Below are 17,618 nucleotides of genomic sequence, written 5' to 3'. Positions count from 1 at the left end.
GATTGTATATTTAAAGTGTCTGCAATTCATTCAGAAGATGTACTTTTGATTTCTTGTTTTATTTTGAAGCCAAAATAACTTTTTTCTGGAGAACAGCATGTCTTTTCCAGCATGAGAAAACTCTCTCACACACACACACACAGACACACACACACACACACACACACACACACACACACACACACACACACACACACATATCCACAGGGGGAGTTTCCTGTTGAAGTGCACAGGAGCAGAAGGGGAGGAGTGAGGAGGGGAAAGTGGGAGGAGAGGAGGGAAGGAATGTCCGAGCAGAGGCATTGTGTTTGGTTATCGCACGACCAGAGAGAGAGAGAGGAGGGAGGGAAGGAGTGAGTCTGCTGGGAAGTAGAAAACCCTGTCAGAAGGAGGTGTGACTCAGCCAAGGACGGAGGAGCAGCAACGCCTTCGTGCTCTTCTGTTGGAGACGTGGATCAATCGACAGCAGGCTGGAGGACCGATCAGCTGATTTCAATTCTTCTCGAATGATCGGAAGTCTGATCGTTGGATCGGTTTGAGGACAGAAAGCCTCGGTGGCTGACTCGAAGTCTTTAACTGATCACTTTCATGCTCGATTAACTAAAAAGTCTGACTGATTTGATGCCTAATTGACTGACTCGACAATTGATTGGTTGAGTCTGGGTGTCCTAATTGGCTAATTGGAGTCCTGTCAACTTTCACACCTGATTGGAAGTCTGATTGATCGATTGGAAGCTGTTGTTGACATCAGGATGAGCGGAGCAGAGGAGGTGGTGTGTGAAGGCTGGCTGAGAAAATCACCGCCAGAGAAGAAACTACGGCGTTACGTGAGTACTACTGAAGTTTGTTGTGTGTTTTGGGCTTGTTGGGTCCGTGCCTCATATAAATGGTGACTGTGCTTTAGACGCTGACGTGCATGCCCCAGCAGTATGTGTGCACCTACAGGGCACACATACTGCTGGGTTTGTTTTTTTTAATTAAGCCAGAGGATTATCTCTGGGTTTCATCACTGTTTACACAGTGAGTCATTTTATAAAGTTACGGTCATGATCATAAACTAACTAAACAGTCAGCAGAACAGCAGCTGTCTGCTGCTCAGCCTGATGTGTTTCATTCAGTCACAGCCCAGTCAAAGGGATAAAAATGTTAGACGTTAGCATTTCTTCAGCCAGACGTTCATGTCCACGTCAGGCTACGTACCATATTGACATTTGTGCAAAACGTCTCATATCACGTTTGCATTACATGTTTATGACTTGACGTTCAGAGCAGGAGGTTGAAGGGATGGTGGTGGATTTGCAGGCGACAAGGCTGCCGAGCCAGTGGCCACCGTTCAAGGCTGTGTTTCAATATTTGTAAGTGTCACACCACTGGATATTTTTAAAGAAGACTGCCGGTTTCAAATATATTTTGACAGAAAGTCAGGCCATCCGCTGTCGTGTTTGTGGGGACAAAACGTGGTGTTTTTTTCGATCCCTAAACAAGTTGTTTTTGTGCCTAAACCTAACCAGAGCATTAAAAAAATGTAACCTAAAGAAACATAGAGTTTTGACCTACATGTGGTTTTTCAGAAATGTGCTTTGCTAACACTTATTCTGGCGATTGGGGTGATCGGCAATAGGTGGACAGCCAGGTATGCCTTGAATATGCAATCCTATCTCAACACTTTTCTTGCCAAACCACCTGTTGCTTTTGGAAAAGATGTAATTACATCCCAATAAAGACATTTTATTGACAGGGTTGGGACTATTAGGTGGACTGGCATAATAACCGCCAATAAAAGTATTTAACTGTTTAAGCCAGTAACATATCTTAAATGTCTCCAGTTTCAAGGGTTAGTCAGATGCACTTCCATAATTAAAGCCAATAAACATGCGTATACATCTTTTTTGTGCACTTTTGGAGCGTTTGTTTCGCTTTTTTTCCTCGGACTGGACATGAAGTTATCATCATGAAGCTCTGGTGATACTTCCACCTGACAGAAAAGAGTATACAGCTCTTTATATTTTGTAGATTATAACCATGCATGTGCATCTTCTTTGCATATTTCATATCACAAAACTGATGGATAGACAGGTAGTGTATCTTATTTTGAAAGAAAATAGTTGTTGCATCCTAAAGTCCAGTTAAGAACCGTTGAAATGAACACGAGACAGTTCAACGGCAGCATGGCTCGCTTTCCAGTAAGGAAGCAGCTTAGGCAGTTATACACACACACACACACACACACGCACACACACACACACACACACACACACACACACACACACACACACACACACACACACACAGACTAACACACACACACAGACTAACACACACACACATGCATGCACGCGCATACACTGCATAACTGGCATGCCTTGCCAGTGAGTTGAGCTAATCTCATCTCTTCTCTCTCTCCATATTTTCCCTTCATCTTTCTTTCTTTTGTTCCGTTCCAGGGAAAACCTCTGTCCCTCTCTTTCATTCATTTACTTTCTCTTCCTGTTATCTTGTCACTTTCCGTGTGTGTGTGTCTGTGTGTCTGTGTGTGTGTGTGTGTGTGTGTGTGGAAAGCAAAGGGCAAAGGAAGAACAAATGAATCAGAAGAAAAGTTAAAGTTCAACAAATAACTGAATGGAAAAACAGGAGTTTATCTGTTTGAATTATGAGGACTTCATTACCCACAATCCCCTTCAGCTGACATCAGTAAACTAAATGTCATGAGAGCTTTTGAGAGTGAACAGTCTGCAGTTACAAACGAAGTCTTGAGAAGAAGAAGAAGAAGAAGAAGAAGATTTCCAAATGACAGAGCCCATTGTCACACACTGTGTGTATATTCAGCCATGATGGTATACACAACCCAGTGTGTACACACACACACTGCCCGGGCAGCTGTGTGTCGTGTGTCAACACACACACTCACGCAGAGCTCTTTATAATAACTGCTGCAGCGGGCTGAGTGTGTGTTCACGGGCTCATGTTAGGTATTGGGCCAGAGTTCACCTCATCATACACTCCCTGTTCTGTCGAAGGTTCTGTGTGTGTGTGTGTGTGTGTGTGTGCGTGCATGCATGCGTGCGTGTGTGTGTTATGTAATGAACTAATCGCTCTCAGCTGGGCCCGATTGGAGGAGGGGGGGGGGCCTCCCTGAAGATTTAGAAGATTTGGAAACACACGAACTGGAACAGAACCAGAACGAAAAATTCTGCAACCTTCAGCGCAGAAACAAACACACACACACACACACACACACACACACAGTTTAAGGAAAGTTGTGAGAGACCGTCACAGCTCTGATACCTGCAGCAGTCTTGTTTTTCCATCAGGAGTATATTTGTGCAACACGCTGAGGTATATAATTATTTAACAGGAACGATGACACATTCTCACCAGGTTGTAAACGAGCCAACACTTCAGTCCAACCTGTTTGGAGAAGGAATTAAATTCAACAAAGGCAATTTATACTTCAAATTGTCTCAAGTCTCCCACCCTGTGAGTTGGGACTCCCCAGGGAACAATATTAAACAATAAATGAAATACAGAGCAAGGGAGGGAGCTAATATTCACTGAGACTGATATAAAAGTGGTATATTAACGGAAAAAAATTGTTAGGAAAAAGTCAAATATTGTCTGAGATTAAAGTGATTAATTTCCTTGAAAATACTTGAATATACGCTGAGATTAAAAAGGTTTATTTACAAGAAAACACTCACGAGTTTTTGAGAAAAGAACTTAATATGTTCGAAGATTAAAGTATAAGTATATTTACAAGTAGACACATTTTTGAAAAAAAAAACTTGAATATCGTCTGATGTTAAACTGGTAAGTTTAAGAGAAAAAACTTGCAAATCTGTGAAGAAAAACTTGAATATCTGCTGAAGTTAAAGTGGTAGATTAATGAAAAAGCACACATTTATTAGAAAACACTTGACTATCGTGTGAGATTGAAGTTGTTTAGTTACCATGAAAAAAAACCTGAATTTCCACTGAACACAATCACGAATTTGTGAGATTCAAAAGTGTGAATACCTGCAAAAAGAAGTGGTGGATTTGCAAGAAAAACCTTTTTGCTTCTACTTATTTTGGATGCACAGTATAATGGCTGTAGAAAAATGACATCATCCATGTGCAGATTGTTGTCATTGGTTTAAAGACTTTTCAGTTTATCTTCATCTTGGGAAGTCTTAAGTCTGTAGTAATACACAATAAGATGTATATATAAATCAGAGATGAGGCAAAGGTGAATGTTACTTTCATTTCATTTGTAAAGACATTAAATCTCAGTGTCCGACAGAGTGTTGTCAGTGATTTCTGTCAAATTGAAAGTGTCGAGCGGTCACATGTTGACAGTTCTGAGAACTTGGTGCCGACTGATGGGAAGAGGAGGAATGGATCAACAAATGAGGAACTGAGCTGTGGGACGTTTGTTCTTCGGGTCTGCTGTTAATTTTGGTTCGGAGGCAGGATGGAGGAAGTGTTATTTTAGATCCATTGTGCCCTCTTCCTGTCGGGGTCAGAGGTCAGAGGAGGAAACAAAACGAAAGAAGAGGAGGAGAAGTGAGAGGGAAGAGATTAGAGACGAGAGGTTATCGTCAGTGTGAAGCTGCTGGTGTTCAGGTAGTTTAATGTGGACGATGAGGAGAAATATTAGATTATTAGTATATTAGTAAAAATGTGTCTAACATTTTACCTTGAATACGCAAAGCAGCAATCACAACAGCTTAACTAAAACCTTTACAAGCTGTTCATTATTTAGGTTTTTAAAAGGAATTCACAATTATATTAAATTATTATATGAAAATACATTTTAAAAAATGATAAATAAATAATAATATATAAATAAATACATAAAAAATTACCTTTTAAAATTTTAAATTACTTATCTTTTCCTCTTTATTTCCACTTTTTTATATTGTTATTTTTTATATGGCACTCTTATGACTCCATAGCTGGTTCAAAAAATACAGTAATTTCTGGAAAAATGAATAAATATATAGTTGAAAAATATTTATATATACAGAAATAAATGGATAAATAAAATAGAAAATAAATGAATGTATTTTATTATTTGTCACATTTTCAAAATGTACATATATATATATTCTTTCATTTATTCACATTTGTATTTAAATGTGTATTTTCTTATACTTTTAAGAGATTTATTTTGGCACTCTGATGACTCCATAGAATATGGTTAGATAAATCAAGAAATCCATTAAAATTAAGTCATTTAATAAAATAAGTTATCAATATAAGTTTTCAACAATACAAAAGAAAAAATATGTACACGACAAATTGATTTCCACATTAAAGAAAATAAATACAAATATTGTTTTTTTTATAAATTTTCTTTATATTTTAACTTTTCTAACTTATTTTTTCGATATTTCTCTTTAAATTTTCACATTTATTATCTCAGTCTTTTACAAATGTATTTGTAATGTATTTATTTTCATGGCACTCCTGTGACTCCATATCTTAGTGCATCCGGCTCTTTTTACTAAATCACTGGTTTGAAACCAGTTCGGACTTTACACACAAACTTTGTGACGGATTTAAAATCAGCTGGTGCAGCTCAGTCCGGTTCCTTTAATCAGAACAAAACATAGAAAATATTTTCATAGTTTTTTGTCTCCCTGCTGCTTTTTTTGTTTTGGCCTGCAGCCTGAAGACGACTGATCATCAAACAGAGAACACACACACACACACACACACACACACACACACACACACACACACACACACACACACTACTGCCACCTCTTACCGGCATTTCCTCTTCAGCTATTTCCTCTTCCTGTCAGTGTTTGGAGAGAAAACGGGGGGGGGGGGGGGGGGACGTGCTACACAGTATTTAATTGCTGTGCACTTTGATCATAAACACACACACACACACACACACAAACAAGATGAGGCGGGCCTTTGGAGTCACGTTGGTTTTGTTGAGAAACACAATTAAGCGCAGATCAGATGGATTTGGTCTGTTGGACTGGTGGAAACTCACTGGCAAACACACACACACACACACACACACACACACACACACACACACACACACACATTGTAACTCAAGCCTATGTTTCGAGTCCCACTTCCTCATAATTTCTGTCTTGTCAGTTTGCTGTGGAGGAAATCGTTATCTCGATTCCTTTAAACAGAAAACACTTAGTATCATTTGGCCAGATAGTGTGTGAGTGTGTGTGTGTGTGTGTGTGTGCGCGTGCGTACATGCTGTTATTGAATTAAAAACCTTTTTCATGCTCTGATTCACACCTTTAAATAATCATGATGTGTCTTTTGCACACACTACCTACACACTAACACTGACTCCACAATCACACACACACACACACACACACACACACACACACATACACGTGCGCGGCTGGTGAGTCACGTCTGAAATATGAGGTGTCATCCCGCGGCTCGCTCCAGGGAGAAGGACCCTACCCACAATGCTCTGCTCAGTGCATGATGGAAACAACCTGAGAGAAGTGTCAAACATTTAGCAATTCACTGTGTGTGTGTGTGTGTGTGTGTGTGTGTGTGTGTGTGTGCGTGCGTGCGTGCGTGCGTGTGTGATGTTTAGTTAACATTCATGTGCACTCGACTGTAAAACTCCTGACATGGGAGAGAAACACCAGAGTTACAGAGTTAGAGGAACATGGAGGGCATAAATCATTTAAACTGACCTAAACAACTAAAGCTCCTGAGCACTAATAGTGACTTACTTCGGTCTTTATTAAAGATGTAATATGTAGGATTTCTGCATTAAAATGTCTAAAAACGAATAGGCCTTTGTTATATATTTTGTTGAGTTGTGTTCTTACATCATCCCAAATGTTTCCAACAATGGATGAAATATATTTTTTAATATTTCTGGTCTGAAATTTGTTGTTGGTCCTATTTGAAACCACATTCTTGTTCTCTCACGTTTACATTATCTACCCAATTTCTGTCTCTTAAGAATTTCATGCGTTGCTGTTTTTATATATGTAAAAATGAAAAAATGAATAATTCTTCCCTTTTTCCTTCTTTTTTGGATTCTAATAAATGTCTTTTACTCTCTCCAGGCGTGGAAGAGGCGTTGGTTCGTGCTGCGAAGCGGTCGGCTGAGCGGTGAACCGGATGTCCTGCAGTACTACAAGAACCAGCAGTCCCGCCGGCCGATCAGGACCATCAACCTGAACCTGTGTGAACAGGTGAACACTTAAAAACTCTGATGCCATGTTGGAGGACTGCTGAGAAGTTACTTGATGTTCAGCCACAACTATTGTACATGCAAAATGTTTCATTTCAGTGTGAGGGTTTTATACTTCATGCATTTATTGTTAAATTACTTTGTTGAAAAGTAACCTTGATGTCTAAGGAAAATGGCCACTGTTGGAATATAGTTTGATGCCAGGTAAAGTTTATACACTGTACCCCTCAGGTGGATGCCGGGCTATCGTTCACAAAGAAGGAGCTGGAGAGCAGCTTCGTGTTCGACCTGAAGACGGAGGAGAGGACCTGGTACCTGGTGGCCGAGTCCGAGGAGGACATGAACCGCTGGGTTTCCTCCATCTGCCTCCTCTGTGGCTTCAACCCGACCGACGACGGTGAGGCGGAGAGAGGAGGAGGGAATCAAAATATCAAAATATTCCTCACACCTTTTTAGGAGTTTGCATTTCAAATGGTTTGATGTGTGGGTTGTGGCTGAGTCAGTGTGAAAACCAGTGGGAGGAGAGAAGAGAGAGAACATGCAGGGAGAAGGTTGACAAAATGTCTTGTCACAGGATTGTGTGTCTGTGACTCAGTGTACATGTAAAATACTTTAAATATCATAAATATGGTGTTACATATGACAGCTTTGTCTTGTACAGTCATTTAAACTTTGTCTTGTTTTGTTGATGATAGCCAAAACTCTAATAAACAAAATGGGTCGGATGAATCAGACTTTTTTTAAAGCATCGATCTCTTAGACTTCTTTCTGACCCCGCCAACAAATTTCAAATGAAACACTGAAATTCCCACAATGCCCTGCAGGAAGACACAGGAAGATCTTCTCACAACTTTTGTCTTCCCTCTCGGAGTTACATTTTTGTTATTTGATGTCCAATTTGTCTGATTTGCGTATAACAGTTCCAGAGAGACCCCCCATCTCCAGCTCGTCCTCCATCACAGCAATGACCCAGACGAGTGGCACTGCCGCTGTCACCACAGCAACAGGCTCGGTCCCGCCTCCATACGATCCAGTGCGGATCCTGGAGCATGGCGGCAGCGTAGAAGAGGATTACCTGTGGTTATCACACTGCCAGAGTCACATCAGGTAAACACACACAAGAAACAAGACTTTATTTTGGGATATAAGAGTTAATTCAAGACCTTAGAAACTTTAACTGTAAGAGAAGACAGTCATTAAAGGGGATGTGGGACTAAAATACTGCATTTCACTGTACATTTCAGCACTAAAACAGAGAGTTTTTCATATTTATTAACACATTTTATAAATCTCTTGAAATTGTAAATTGAGATCTCACAAACACTACTTTTGGGATTAAAATGGTGTTTGAATGAACACCAGAGAGGAAGAGATCTAACAAGTCTATCGACAGATAGCCATGTACGCCGATGACGTCGAGATGTCTGTCATCAACGTCTTCCCAATTAGCGAACACTCTTCATACTACATCTTCCCGATCTTGCAACGTCTTGAAATACGTATATTAGTTAAGTAAACTTTGACGCAAGTTAAACATACTGGACCGTTGACTTGGTGTCATACTTCACATGAACAGAGGTCTCCTGACCTTAACTCCTCCATTCCTGCTGTCATTCTTGCTACGACCAGTAGAGGCCACCGCCTGACAATGAATGTAAATGTAAATCGTAATTAGCCGCTCGCACGGACGACATATGCAGCTGTTTTTCTGGTGAGGACGGGCTGATGGTGCAGAAATCTTGAGGACCAGAAGTACATTTTCTCTCATGTGATGACCAGCTACTAAAACAAGTAAAAACAGCCAGCGAAACAGTTTATAAGTCTTGTGAGTTTTGTTTTATAAGGTTGGCTTCCATTTCAGCAATCATTAACGACCACAAAATACATAAAGTGCACAATTTGTCACTCTGCTTCAGACTACAGCAAAGGAGCTGAGTCAGAGTTACATGTTCAGACGTGTTGAATCTAAAGAGGGGGATTAGAGGTTTATCTCAGCCTGGATCACACCCACGGTTTAGTTCACAAACTGCCACGGAAGAATTCATTAGAACACAATAAAAGCTGTTTTCCTTCTTCGTAGGAAAGATCTTGTTTGTATTTCTGTTTAAATTCACTTTTATTTTGTCTGCAGGCCTCCTCTTGGCTCCTCCACCTCTCTTGAAACCGACTACAACGACAACCTCTACCCTCCCCCCTCCGCCACCTCCTCCTCCTCCTCCTCTTCCTCCTCACCTTCCCTCCTCCCCAACGGCCTCTCATTTCCATCCTCGTCCGGCTTTAGGACGGCGTCTTGGACGGTTTCCACCATGTCAGGCCCTTTCAGCCAGTCTCTGGATGCCAGCACGACCTTTGAGCTCCAGAAACGAGCCGGCAGACCTCGTTGTCACCCGTCTCCTCACCCCAGGAAGCACTCGCTGGACTTCCACCTGCGACCCGTGGCGATCCCACTCAGCGATGACGTTCACTCTGCTGTTCATCCACATACGCATTCATACACCAACAGTGGGTACCAGATCCCCCGTCCGGCGTCGACCCCGCAACCACGACCCCCTCGCCGCCCGTCTTCCACCCCGAGTGTGGACTCCCTCTCCCAGGCGGAGCATCACGCCTACACCCCGACTCCTCCTCCACGTCCTCCGAAGCCTCCAAGCATCGCAGCCCAGGGAGAGAGCTCAGGTGTGGGCACGCTGCCCCGATCCACCTCAGACCTGGAGAGGAGGGACGGATGTGTGGAGGGAGGAGGAGGAGGTCTGCCAAGGAGTAACACCATCGCTACACCTGGACGCACACAGACAGGTAAGACGAAAAGAGTCTCAGATTAGGTGGGTTTATTTGCTACTTTTGGAGGGAGGCAGGTGAGCTGTTTCATATTATGCTTTTGGGGTTTTTGCCTCTCCTTTATTGTGTTATGAAGCATTTTTGTGCATGTCAAAGTTCTGCAAAGTGAAAAACCCCAAAGTCCACGTCAAAGGGAGTAACTCTCTCACAGAAAACAGAAACTGCTCCTGCACCGCTTGAAACGCCTGGTTTGGAGTCGAACCTTTACTTCTGTAACTTATGTGCGTCACTATGTAACAGGCGTTATGTAAATATATATATTTACATATTCATTATAAAATATATACACTCCAGTCAGTCAGCAGACATACAGCTGTAGCAGTGTTATTTTAGATCACACTACCTTGCTCAGCAAGCCTCTCATTGGCTACATCCTGCCCGTGAAGTAATGCGCATGTGCGACTCTTGCTGCAGCAGTGAACCATATGAGAAAAATAATGTGTTTTTTGAAAATGAAGGTATGTAAAGATATTCTACTATGACCCCCAAATAAAAGTGTGAACCTGAAAATTAACCTAATATGACCTCTTTAAAGTTACTTTATGTTCATTTTTCAACACTGAGCTTACGCTCCAGTTAGGTTTGGACACAAAAAAACACTTGGTCGAAATTAGTAAAAGATGATGTTTTGATTTAAATAACCTGGTTATGTCGCTACAAACACGGCAGGAACGTGTACCTAAGTCTATAAAAACATCCAGTGGTTTAGCGCTTTGTAAATCATTAGTATTGTGAGTAAGTCAATGGAAATAAATATTGTTCCCAACTCAATATTTAGTTTCAGTGGCTGTGAATCCCCTGCAGGAAGCTGCAGCGTCATTGTTACCCGGCGGAGAGTTTTAAATCCGGCACGTCAGAGGAGATCTTTGGTTATAAAGCAGCTTTATTGTGCAGAACTGGCAGCGTTGATGGATTATCGCAGCTGAAACATTTTAGTGCCAGTTTGCACCACAATTTGATTAAGGGTGAATTAGCTTCATTTAAAAAAGACCAGAACTTTGCCCCACAAGAGCACAAAGAGTGTTTTTCAACCACTTCTCTGTTTCCAGGCTGCTTGATAGAAATGTAGATTAAAAAAACGTGATGAAAACAAAGCTGCTAAAGAGAAACAACATGCACGAACCTGATGCTTTTATGGATTAATAAGACCCATGTAATATTTTAACACTGCAATGAAAATCATTTTCGATGAAGAACGTTTAAAGGAACAGTTCGACATTTTGGGAAATATACTCATTAGCTTTCTTGTAGAGTTTGATGAGAAGATTTATATTGAATATGAAGCTACAGCCAGAGGTTAGTTAGCTTAGCTTAGCATGAAGACTGGAAGCTGAGGGAAAGGCTAACTGTTTCCCCTTGCGTTAAGGCTTTATGCTAAGCTAAGCTAACCCCCCCAGGCTCAGGCTTTGTTCTTAACGTACAGATATGAGATCGATATCAGGGATGTTTAGTTTCTATCTTCTGTGTTTCAGGCTGTGATTCCTTCTACATCCCTCGCTCTCTGTCCGACAGAGCGAGCATGTTTGAGTTCAGCGACAGCTTCAACAGCTACTTTGTGAGTGAAAAACCTTTAAAACTAAAATCCAATATATGTTTTCAGTATTTTATATGTCATCTTATCATTTTGTTCATTTAACTGTGTATTTTTCCTCTCTCAGTTTAATAAAGGAATGGTCCCTCTGGGTAGTGTTTGCTCTGAAGATGATGACGTGGATGAAAACTATGTTCCCATGAGCGCCGCGACCACCGAGCCTCCTGTCGCGCCCAGGTCAGTCAGAAGATACACAATATGTTGAATTGTGTTTGTGTAATGATTTCATGTTTTTAAAGGTTTTAAAAGAGTGGAGCTTTACACCTATAAGACCTGTATGGAGTCATAGGAGTGCCATAAAGAAATACAAATGCAGAAGATATGAAGAAAATATAATTTTTACATCTGTATTGAACACACATCAGCCTGAAACACTTTAACAACCAGTAGATGACCAGTTTTAAACTCTTCATTTTCCAGTTTCTTCTTCTCTGGTTCCAGGGTGCCTCCACCTTCTTCCTCCGACGCCTCCGTCCAGCACCAGGACGGTAACTACGTCCCCATGACCCCCCTCACCCCTTCCCTCCCTCTTCATCCCACCCCTGCCACAGGTGACCTGGCATCCCTGGGGAGGCAGGTTCCCCCACCGGCCCACATGGGTTTCCGTAACTCCCCCCTGACTCCCGTCGCTCCTCTCACCCCGCCGCTCCGGAGGAACACCGTGAACACTGCTGGCGGGGTCCAGGTCGAAGCCGTGCCGCCTCCGATCCACCGCAACCTGAAGCCACAACGCAGAGGTGAGAGGAAACATTAGCACAAGATTCTGTAAAGATAAAGATAAAAAATGTCAAAAAGAACAATAAACATTTACAGTAATAATAATAATACTGTAGTTTAGCCGGCTTAAAGCTTTCTGCCGTCTGATGTTGTGACTCCCTGCAGGAGTTTTTGTCAGTCGGCCTGCAGAGAGAACGGACGTCCAGACCGCTGGAGAGCCGACACGCAAAACAAGAGGTACTGAAACTGACAAGACTGGAACTGACATGAACATCGCCTCTTAAACAAACTACATTCCTGACCAAGTGTTGAAACCTGAAGGACAGGGGTCGCAGGTTGGGAAACTAACAAGGCACTGCACAAAACACAAAAGGGTCAAAACAAACTGGTCCCTTGGCGTCTAAAAGGTGGCGGTGGGAATAAAACCCGCAGTCGCCCACTAATTCTATCAAAATGATGGACGAACAAAAAAAACATTGGACCCAAAAACCAGATGGTGAAGTGGGAGTCACTGATCAGGGAGTGGAAACCAAAATGTATAGAAATAATTCTCAAACACTCAACGCAGATGTTTCACCCCAAACAGAAAATGCAGCGAGCCAACTGAAGGTGTTGACTCCCTGAAACACACACAACCAGCTGAGCAGAGGAACTGCAGCACCATTATATAGCCTCCCAGCTGACTGATTGCAGCCAGCTGAGGGAGAACATCACAGGTGCACCCAACAGCTTTCTGATTACCTGTGACCTGAGAAATCCCTGATCTGTCCATAACACAAGTACTCCAGAGCTGTCAGCCGCATCGTACAGCCTTCATCAGCAGACGGTGCAACTTACCAAATCTAATCGTTCAAATGGTTCTTACAGAAGTGGATTTGGGCCACTGTTGGAAGAAAAGAGCTCTGACTTTTTGCTCCGAATGAGGATTTTTCTCAGAAATTTGAAGACTTTTTCTTTAATTAAGCGTGTACTTTTGTTTCTCTGGTGTATCGCCAGGTCTTTTGCATGGGACTGGACTACTTTGCTTAACAGACAGGACTCTGGTCAAGTCCACACTCGTGTTTCACATTTATACTTTTACTTTCCACCACTAAATAATTCCTGTTTTTGGTCGTTTCATTTCCTGAAACAGTCGGTCATTTCTTCTCTCTCTGTGGCTTTTCTTCTTCTCTGACTGTCTCTCTCATCGTCTTCCCTCTCTCCGTTAGTCATTCGTCGTGTCTCTCGTTCCCCTTCGGCGTCTTTGAGTTTTAATTATTTACCTGCTTCCACTTTGCTCAACAAGGCTGCAGCACAAGGTCATGACAGCCACACAGTCCAACACGCAGCTGCCATATATAGAGCTGCAGCATATAGAGACGCTCACATTAAATATTAGTGAAGGTTCACAGTTAGGGAGCTGATTCTGCAAATCTAAAACACTCGTACACTACGGAGATTTTACTTCCTGTACAGAGCTTTTGTTTTCAAACAAAATGAGTCTCATTATTATTTCATTTGTACTCAAACTTTACAGAAAACTTATGACAACAACTCATGAGGCTTAACTTGGGTCAGATGTCTCGTATCAGGATGAACTCAAGACTTTCATTCACACCGCTGTGTTTTAAAATGTTAAAAGTCTCTTCTCCTCCCTCCCAGTGAAACCAGCTCCTCTGGACATCACTCCAGTGCAGCAGGACTGGCAGGAAGTCCCGCCCCCTGTCCGCTCACCTGTCACTCGAACCTTCACACGAGAGTAAGTGTGCGTGTTGGATGTTTTAGTGCAGCGTCAGCAGAAAACTACAAAACACGTCAATATTTGATGTCCATTACAGTCAGAGAGAGAGAGAGAGAGAGAGAGAGAGAGAGAGAGGCAGGATGTGTGAATGTGAGCAGCTACAGTCAGCTGGGCTGCACTCTGCTGCCCCCATGTGGTGCTGAAGGAGAACTGCACGTTCAATAGATGTACTAAATTATAATGTTGAACAGACGGAGTCGGAGAATTTAAAAGACAGAACTGATCAATAATTAATAATAAAAACAAGTAATCATTACAGCTGTGAACATATTCATGAAGTTTATTTTATGTGTGTGTGTGTGCGCGTGTGTGTGCGTGTGTGTGTGTGTGTGTGTGTGTGTGTGTGTGTGTGTGTGTGTGTGTGTGTCCATCAGTCCGTCCAGTCGTCGGTCTTTCAGGCCGACCTCTGCTCACAGCTCGTCTCCTTCCTCTGATTCTGATGAACCTGAAGACAACTACGTCCACATGACGACCTCCAACCTCAGCTTCAGTGCCGGGGAGTCGGTAAGACTTTCCTTCCTTCCTTCCTTCCTTCCTTCCTTCCTTCCTTCCTTCCTTCCCACTGTGCTTCTTCCTTACTTCCTTCTCTCCTCCCTTCTCTCTTTCCTTCTAGCCTTCCTGCTATGCTTCTCCTTTCTTTCTTTCTTTCTTTCTTTCTTTCTTTCTTTCTTTCTTTCTTTCTTTCTTTCTTCCTTCCTTCTCTCTTTCCCTCCTTCCATCTCTCCTTCATTTCTTCCTTCCCACTGTGCTTCTACTTATCTTTTCCCTTCCTTTTTCCTTTCTTCCTTTTTATGTTACTACTTCTTTCTTTTTCTTGTCCTTCGTTCCATCCTTTCCTGCTTTTGTGCTCCTCTTTCTTTCCCGTTTCCTTTTAATGAACGCTTTAAAAACTCTCTCTCTCTCTTTGTGTGTGTGTGTGTGTGTGTGTGTGTGTGTGTGTGTGTGTGTGTGTGTGTGTGTGTGTGTGTGTGTGTGTGTCCACAGTCTCTGAGGCTCATGCTGCACCGGGCATCAGAGGGCGGAGTCAGCAGCCCGTTGCTACGGCGAGCCAGAGGCAACAAACAGGTGGAGTACCTGGACCTGGACCTCCACACTGGGCGATCGACACCAATGAGACAGGTAACTCCCCCCCCCCCCCCCTCTCTCTGTCATATTGTTTATTTTTGTTTACTGTTGTCGTTATTGTTCAGCTCTGTATGACTGTTTTATTCTTCTCCACCAGAGGGCGCCAAGTCAACACTGTAATCATGTGTAAACTTCATACTCCCAATATGTGTGATACATTGATAATTTGTATATTCTGTTGGCTGCAGTGGATCAATCCTGAGATCAATATAACACCTGATAAAAATACATGTTCACCATCTCCAGAATCGCAGCACGACAGAAGGTGGAAACGGCGGCAACGAGCAGGCCGGAGCAGGCGAGGAGCGCCCGCGAGGCGGGCGAACGCGTGTGGACTACGTGGTGGTGGACCCCGAGAGGACCAAGGCCCTCAGGAGCACCAGAGAAGCATGGCATGATGGGAGGATGTCCACGGAGAAGGAGAAATGCTAGAGATGCACGAGCACACACAGAGACGTACTGAAGAAGCACTGAGAAACACAGAGTTAGGAGTTTTAAATTAAATCCTGCCCAAGAATTTTTATGACCCTGTTCAGACCTGGTAATAACATCCACATCGAAGGACCGCCTACTCAACTGACGTGAAGAAGAAGAAGAAGAAGAAGAAGAAGAAGAAGAAGTCTGATTTTCATGTAGTTCACTGTAATGTAAATGACATGTTTGTCCTCTCTTAACCTGCCAATGTTAGCAGCTGTCTGTCTGTTTCAACCGATCCAAACATGATATCACCAGACTCCCTTAAGAAATCATGTAATTTTAAGATTTGTTGAGAAGGGAAGAAAATTAAAATCACTTTGTGAGACGACGACAGCAAATTCTAAATCATTGGTGCTTTCTTATAAATTCGGCATTAAATGCAAAACATTAGGTTGTTTGTTTCCTTGTAAAAGTGTCAGTTTTGTCGCAGCCTCGCTGTACCAGCTCGTCTGCTTTTGTGACTAAAGTGTGTCTTACCTGCCAACATTTTGCAGCTTTTTCAACTGACTTTCACCAAATTTATGAAAGAACATAACATTTATTAACCATAAACATGTCAGATTTTACAGACACAGTAAACAGTGACCAATATACGCTACATTTGTGTGTGAAAGTCCCCAGACTCCCTTTAAAAAACACTCCATTTTGTGAGTTGTTGAGTCAGAGAAACTTTAACCTTCCTCTTGTGTTCGCTTTCTGTTACCATCTCTTATGTTAACGGGTCGGTTTTGACCCGTGTCTTAAATCAGCTGTAAAATACACTAAAAACAATTACCTATCATCCAATTTGTTTCTCATCTCTTGGTAACCTTGTTAGGCTTCCATATCCATGAAAATATTGGTTTTAATATTTTTGGTGTGGGCCTCTGGGCCTTTTTTTTGTCAGTATACCCCTCGATTTCAATTTTAAAAAATGGTAAAATGAACCTCAACAGAATCATATAAATAAATAAAAGGTTGTTGTGTTACCTGACTATTACTAAGCACTATTAGAACACATCTCTTAAATAAATTTGTTTTATTTATTTTTTCATTTTAATATTATTAACTATAGTAACATCTATGGTGTTACGGGTCAATTTCGACCCATATATATTTACTTCAAGAAAAAGGCTATTTTTCTTGAAGTAAAAAAGCAAGTATTTTTTTTCAGCAATAGAACTTTAACATAAACACAAAATGAAAAGCAGAACAGGTCATAACACAAAATATAGATTTGCAAGGTCAAACAAACAACAACCAATCCAGCAAATCAAACCAAAATACCAAATCAGAGTAAAAGTCTCTGTCTGCAAGAACATGCATGTGTATGTGTGTGTGTTCAGATGCATGTGTGGCAAAAAGTGACACTTTTAGTGTGTTCTTTGCAGAGATATTTCTTGCACTTGAAGCACAATACGTTTGTCTTTCTGTCCTTACTGCTTGGGCAGACTTGACACCTCTTTCTTTTAGAGTCAGGTGGCCTGAGTGGGGTTGTGGCTGTGGCTGTTCTGGCTGGTGTTGAGGCAGGGCTGGCTGAGGAGGATGCTGTTGTGGATGCTCTTTGTGTTGCTTATGACGTGGACGGAGTGCAAGGTGAGCTCTGCAGCTGTCTGACCAAGGCGGCAGCGTCTGGGTCTCTGGGCAACTGTTCCCTTCGCTCAATGTGTGGCTTGACAAGTGAATTTCCCAGCTCCTCAAGAAACATTCTCCGCTTGGCTTTTTTGGTTGAGTTCCACCCTTGGTGGATGTGGGTCCACAACACAAATGCGTTACATGCAGACACATCAAGGATGTTGTAAAACACAACCATTGGCCATCTCCTGGTCATTCGCTGGCAAGTGTAGGTGGCAGTCAGCTTGTCCAGGTTGTCCACTCCTCCTTTGTTTTTGTTGTAGTCGAGGATGATTGTGGGCTTTTTGTCA

General features: G+C 42.2%; 1 protein-coding gene across 1 annotated transcript; it reads left to right on the top strand.

The window, feature by feature from the left end:
- The first annotated feature begins 440 nt into the window (after nucleotides 1–440).
- LOC141003680 (GRB2-associated-binding protein 1-like) lies at nucleotides 441–16,042 on the top strand. The gene is made up of 13 exons (XM_073475099.1): nucleotides 441–827; nucleotides 7,059–7,187; nucleotides 7,418–7,583; nucleotides 8,107–8,293; nucleotides 9,318–9,982; nucleotides 11,497–11,579; nucleotides 11,683–11,792; nucleotides 12,057–12,352; nucleotides 12,498–12,569; nucleotides 13,974–14,070; nucleotides 14,487–14,616; nucleotides 15,097–15,231; nucleotides 15,484–16,042. The coding sequence occupies exons 1-13, from the start codon at nucleotides 753–755 to the stop codon at nucleotides 15,667–15,669; spliced, it is 2,331 nt and encodes a 776-aa protein (XP_073331200.1). The 5' UTR covers nucleotides 441–752; the 3' UTR covers nucleotides 15,670–16,042.
- Nucleotides 16,043–17,618: the final 1,576 nt, after the last annotated feature.

Source organism: Pagrus major, chromosome 10 (assembly GCF_040436345.1).
Source record: "Pagrus major chromosome 10, Pma_NU_1.0".
Lineage (NCBI taxonomy): Eukaryota > Metazoa > Chordata > Actinopteri > Spariformes > Sparidae > Pagrus > Pagrus major.
Note: the sequence above shows the minus strand (reverse complement) of the source record. Positions and strands in the feature narration are given on the sequence as shown.

What these genes read in the sequence shown, in the direction of transcription:
- LOC141003680 (XM_073475099.1), top strand. Translation starts at nt 753, where the DNA reads ATGAGCGGAGCAGAGGAGGTGGTGTGTGAAGGCTGGCTGAGAAAATCA. An exon ending in ACCTGAACCTGTGTGAACAG is followed by an intron (nt 7,188 to 7,417) that starts GTGAACACTTAA and finishes TGTACCCCTCAG; the next exon opens with GTGGATGCCGGGCTATCGTT. An exon ending in CCTGAAGCCACAACGCAGAG is followed by an intron (nt 12,353 to 12,497) that starts GTGAGAGGAAAC and finishes GACTCCCTGCAG; the next exon opens with GAGTTTTTGTCAGTCGGCCT.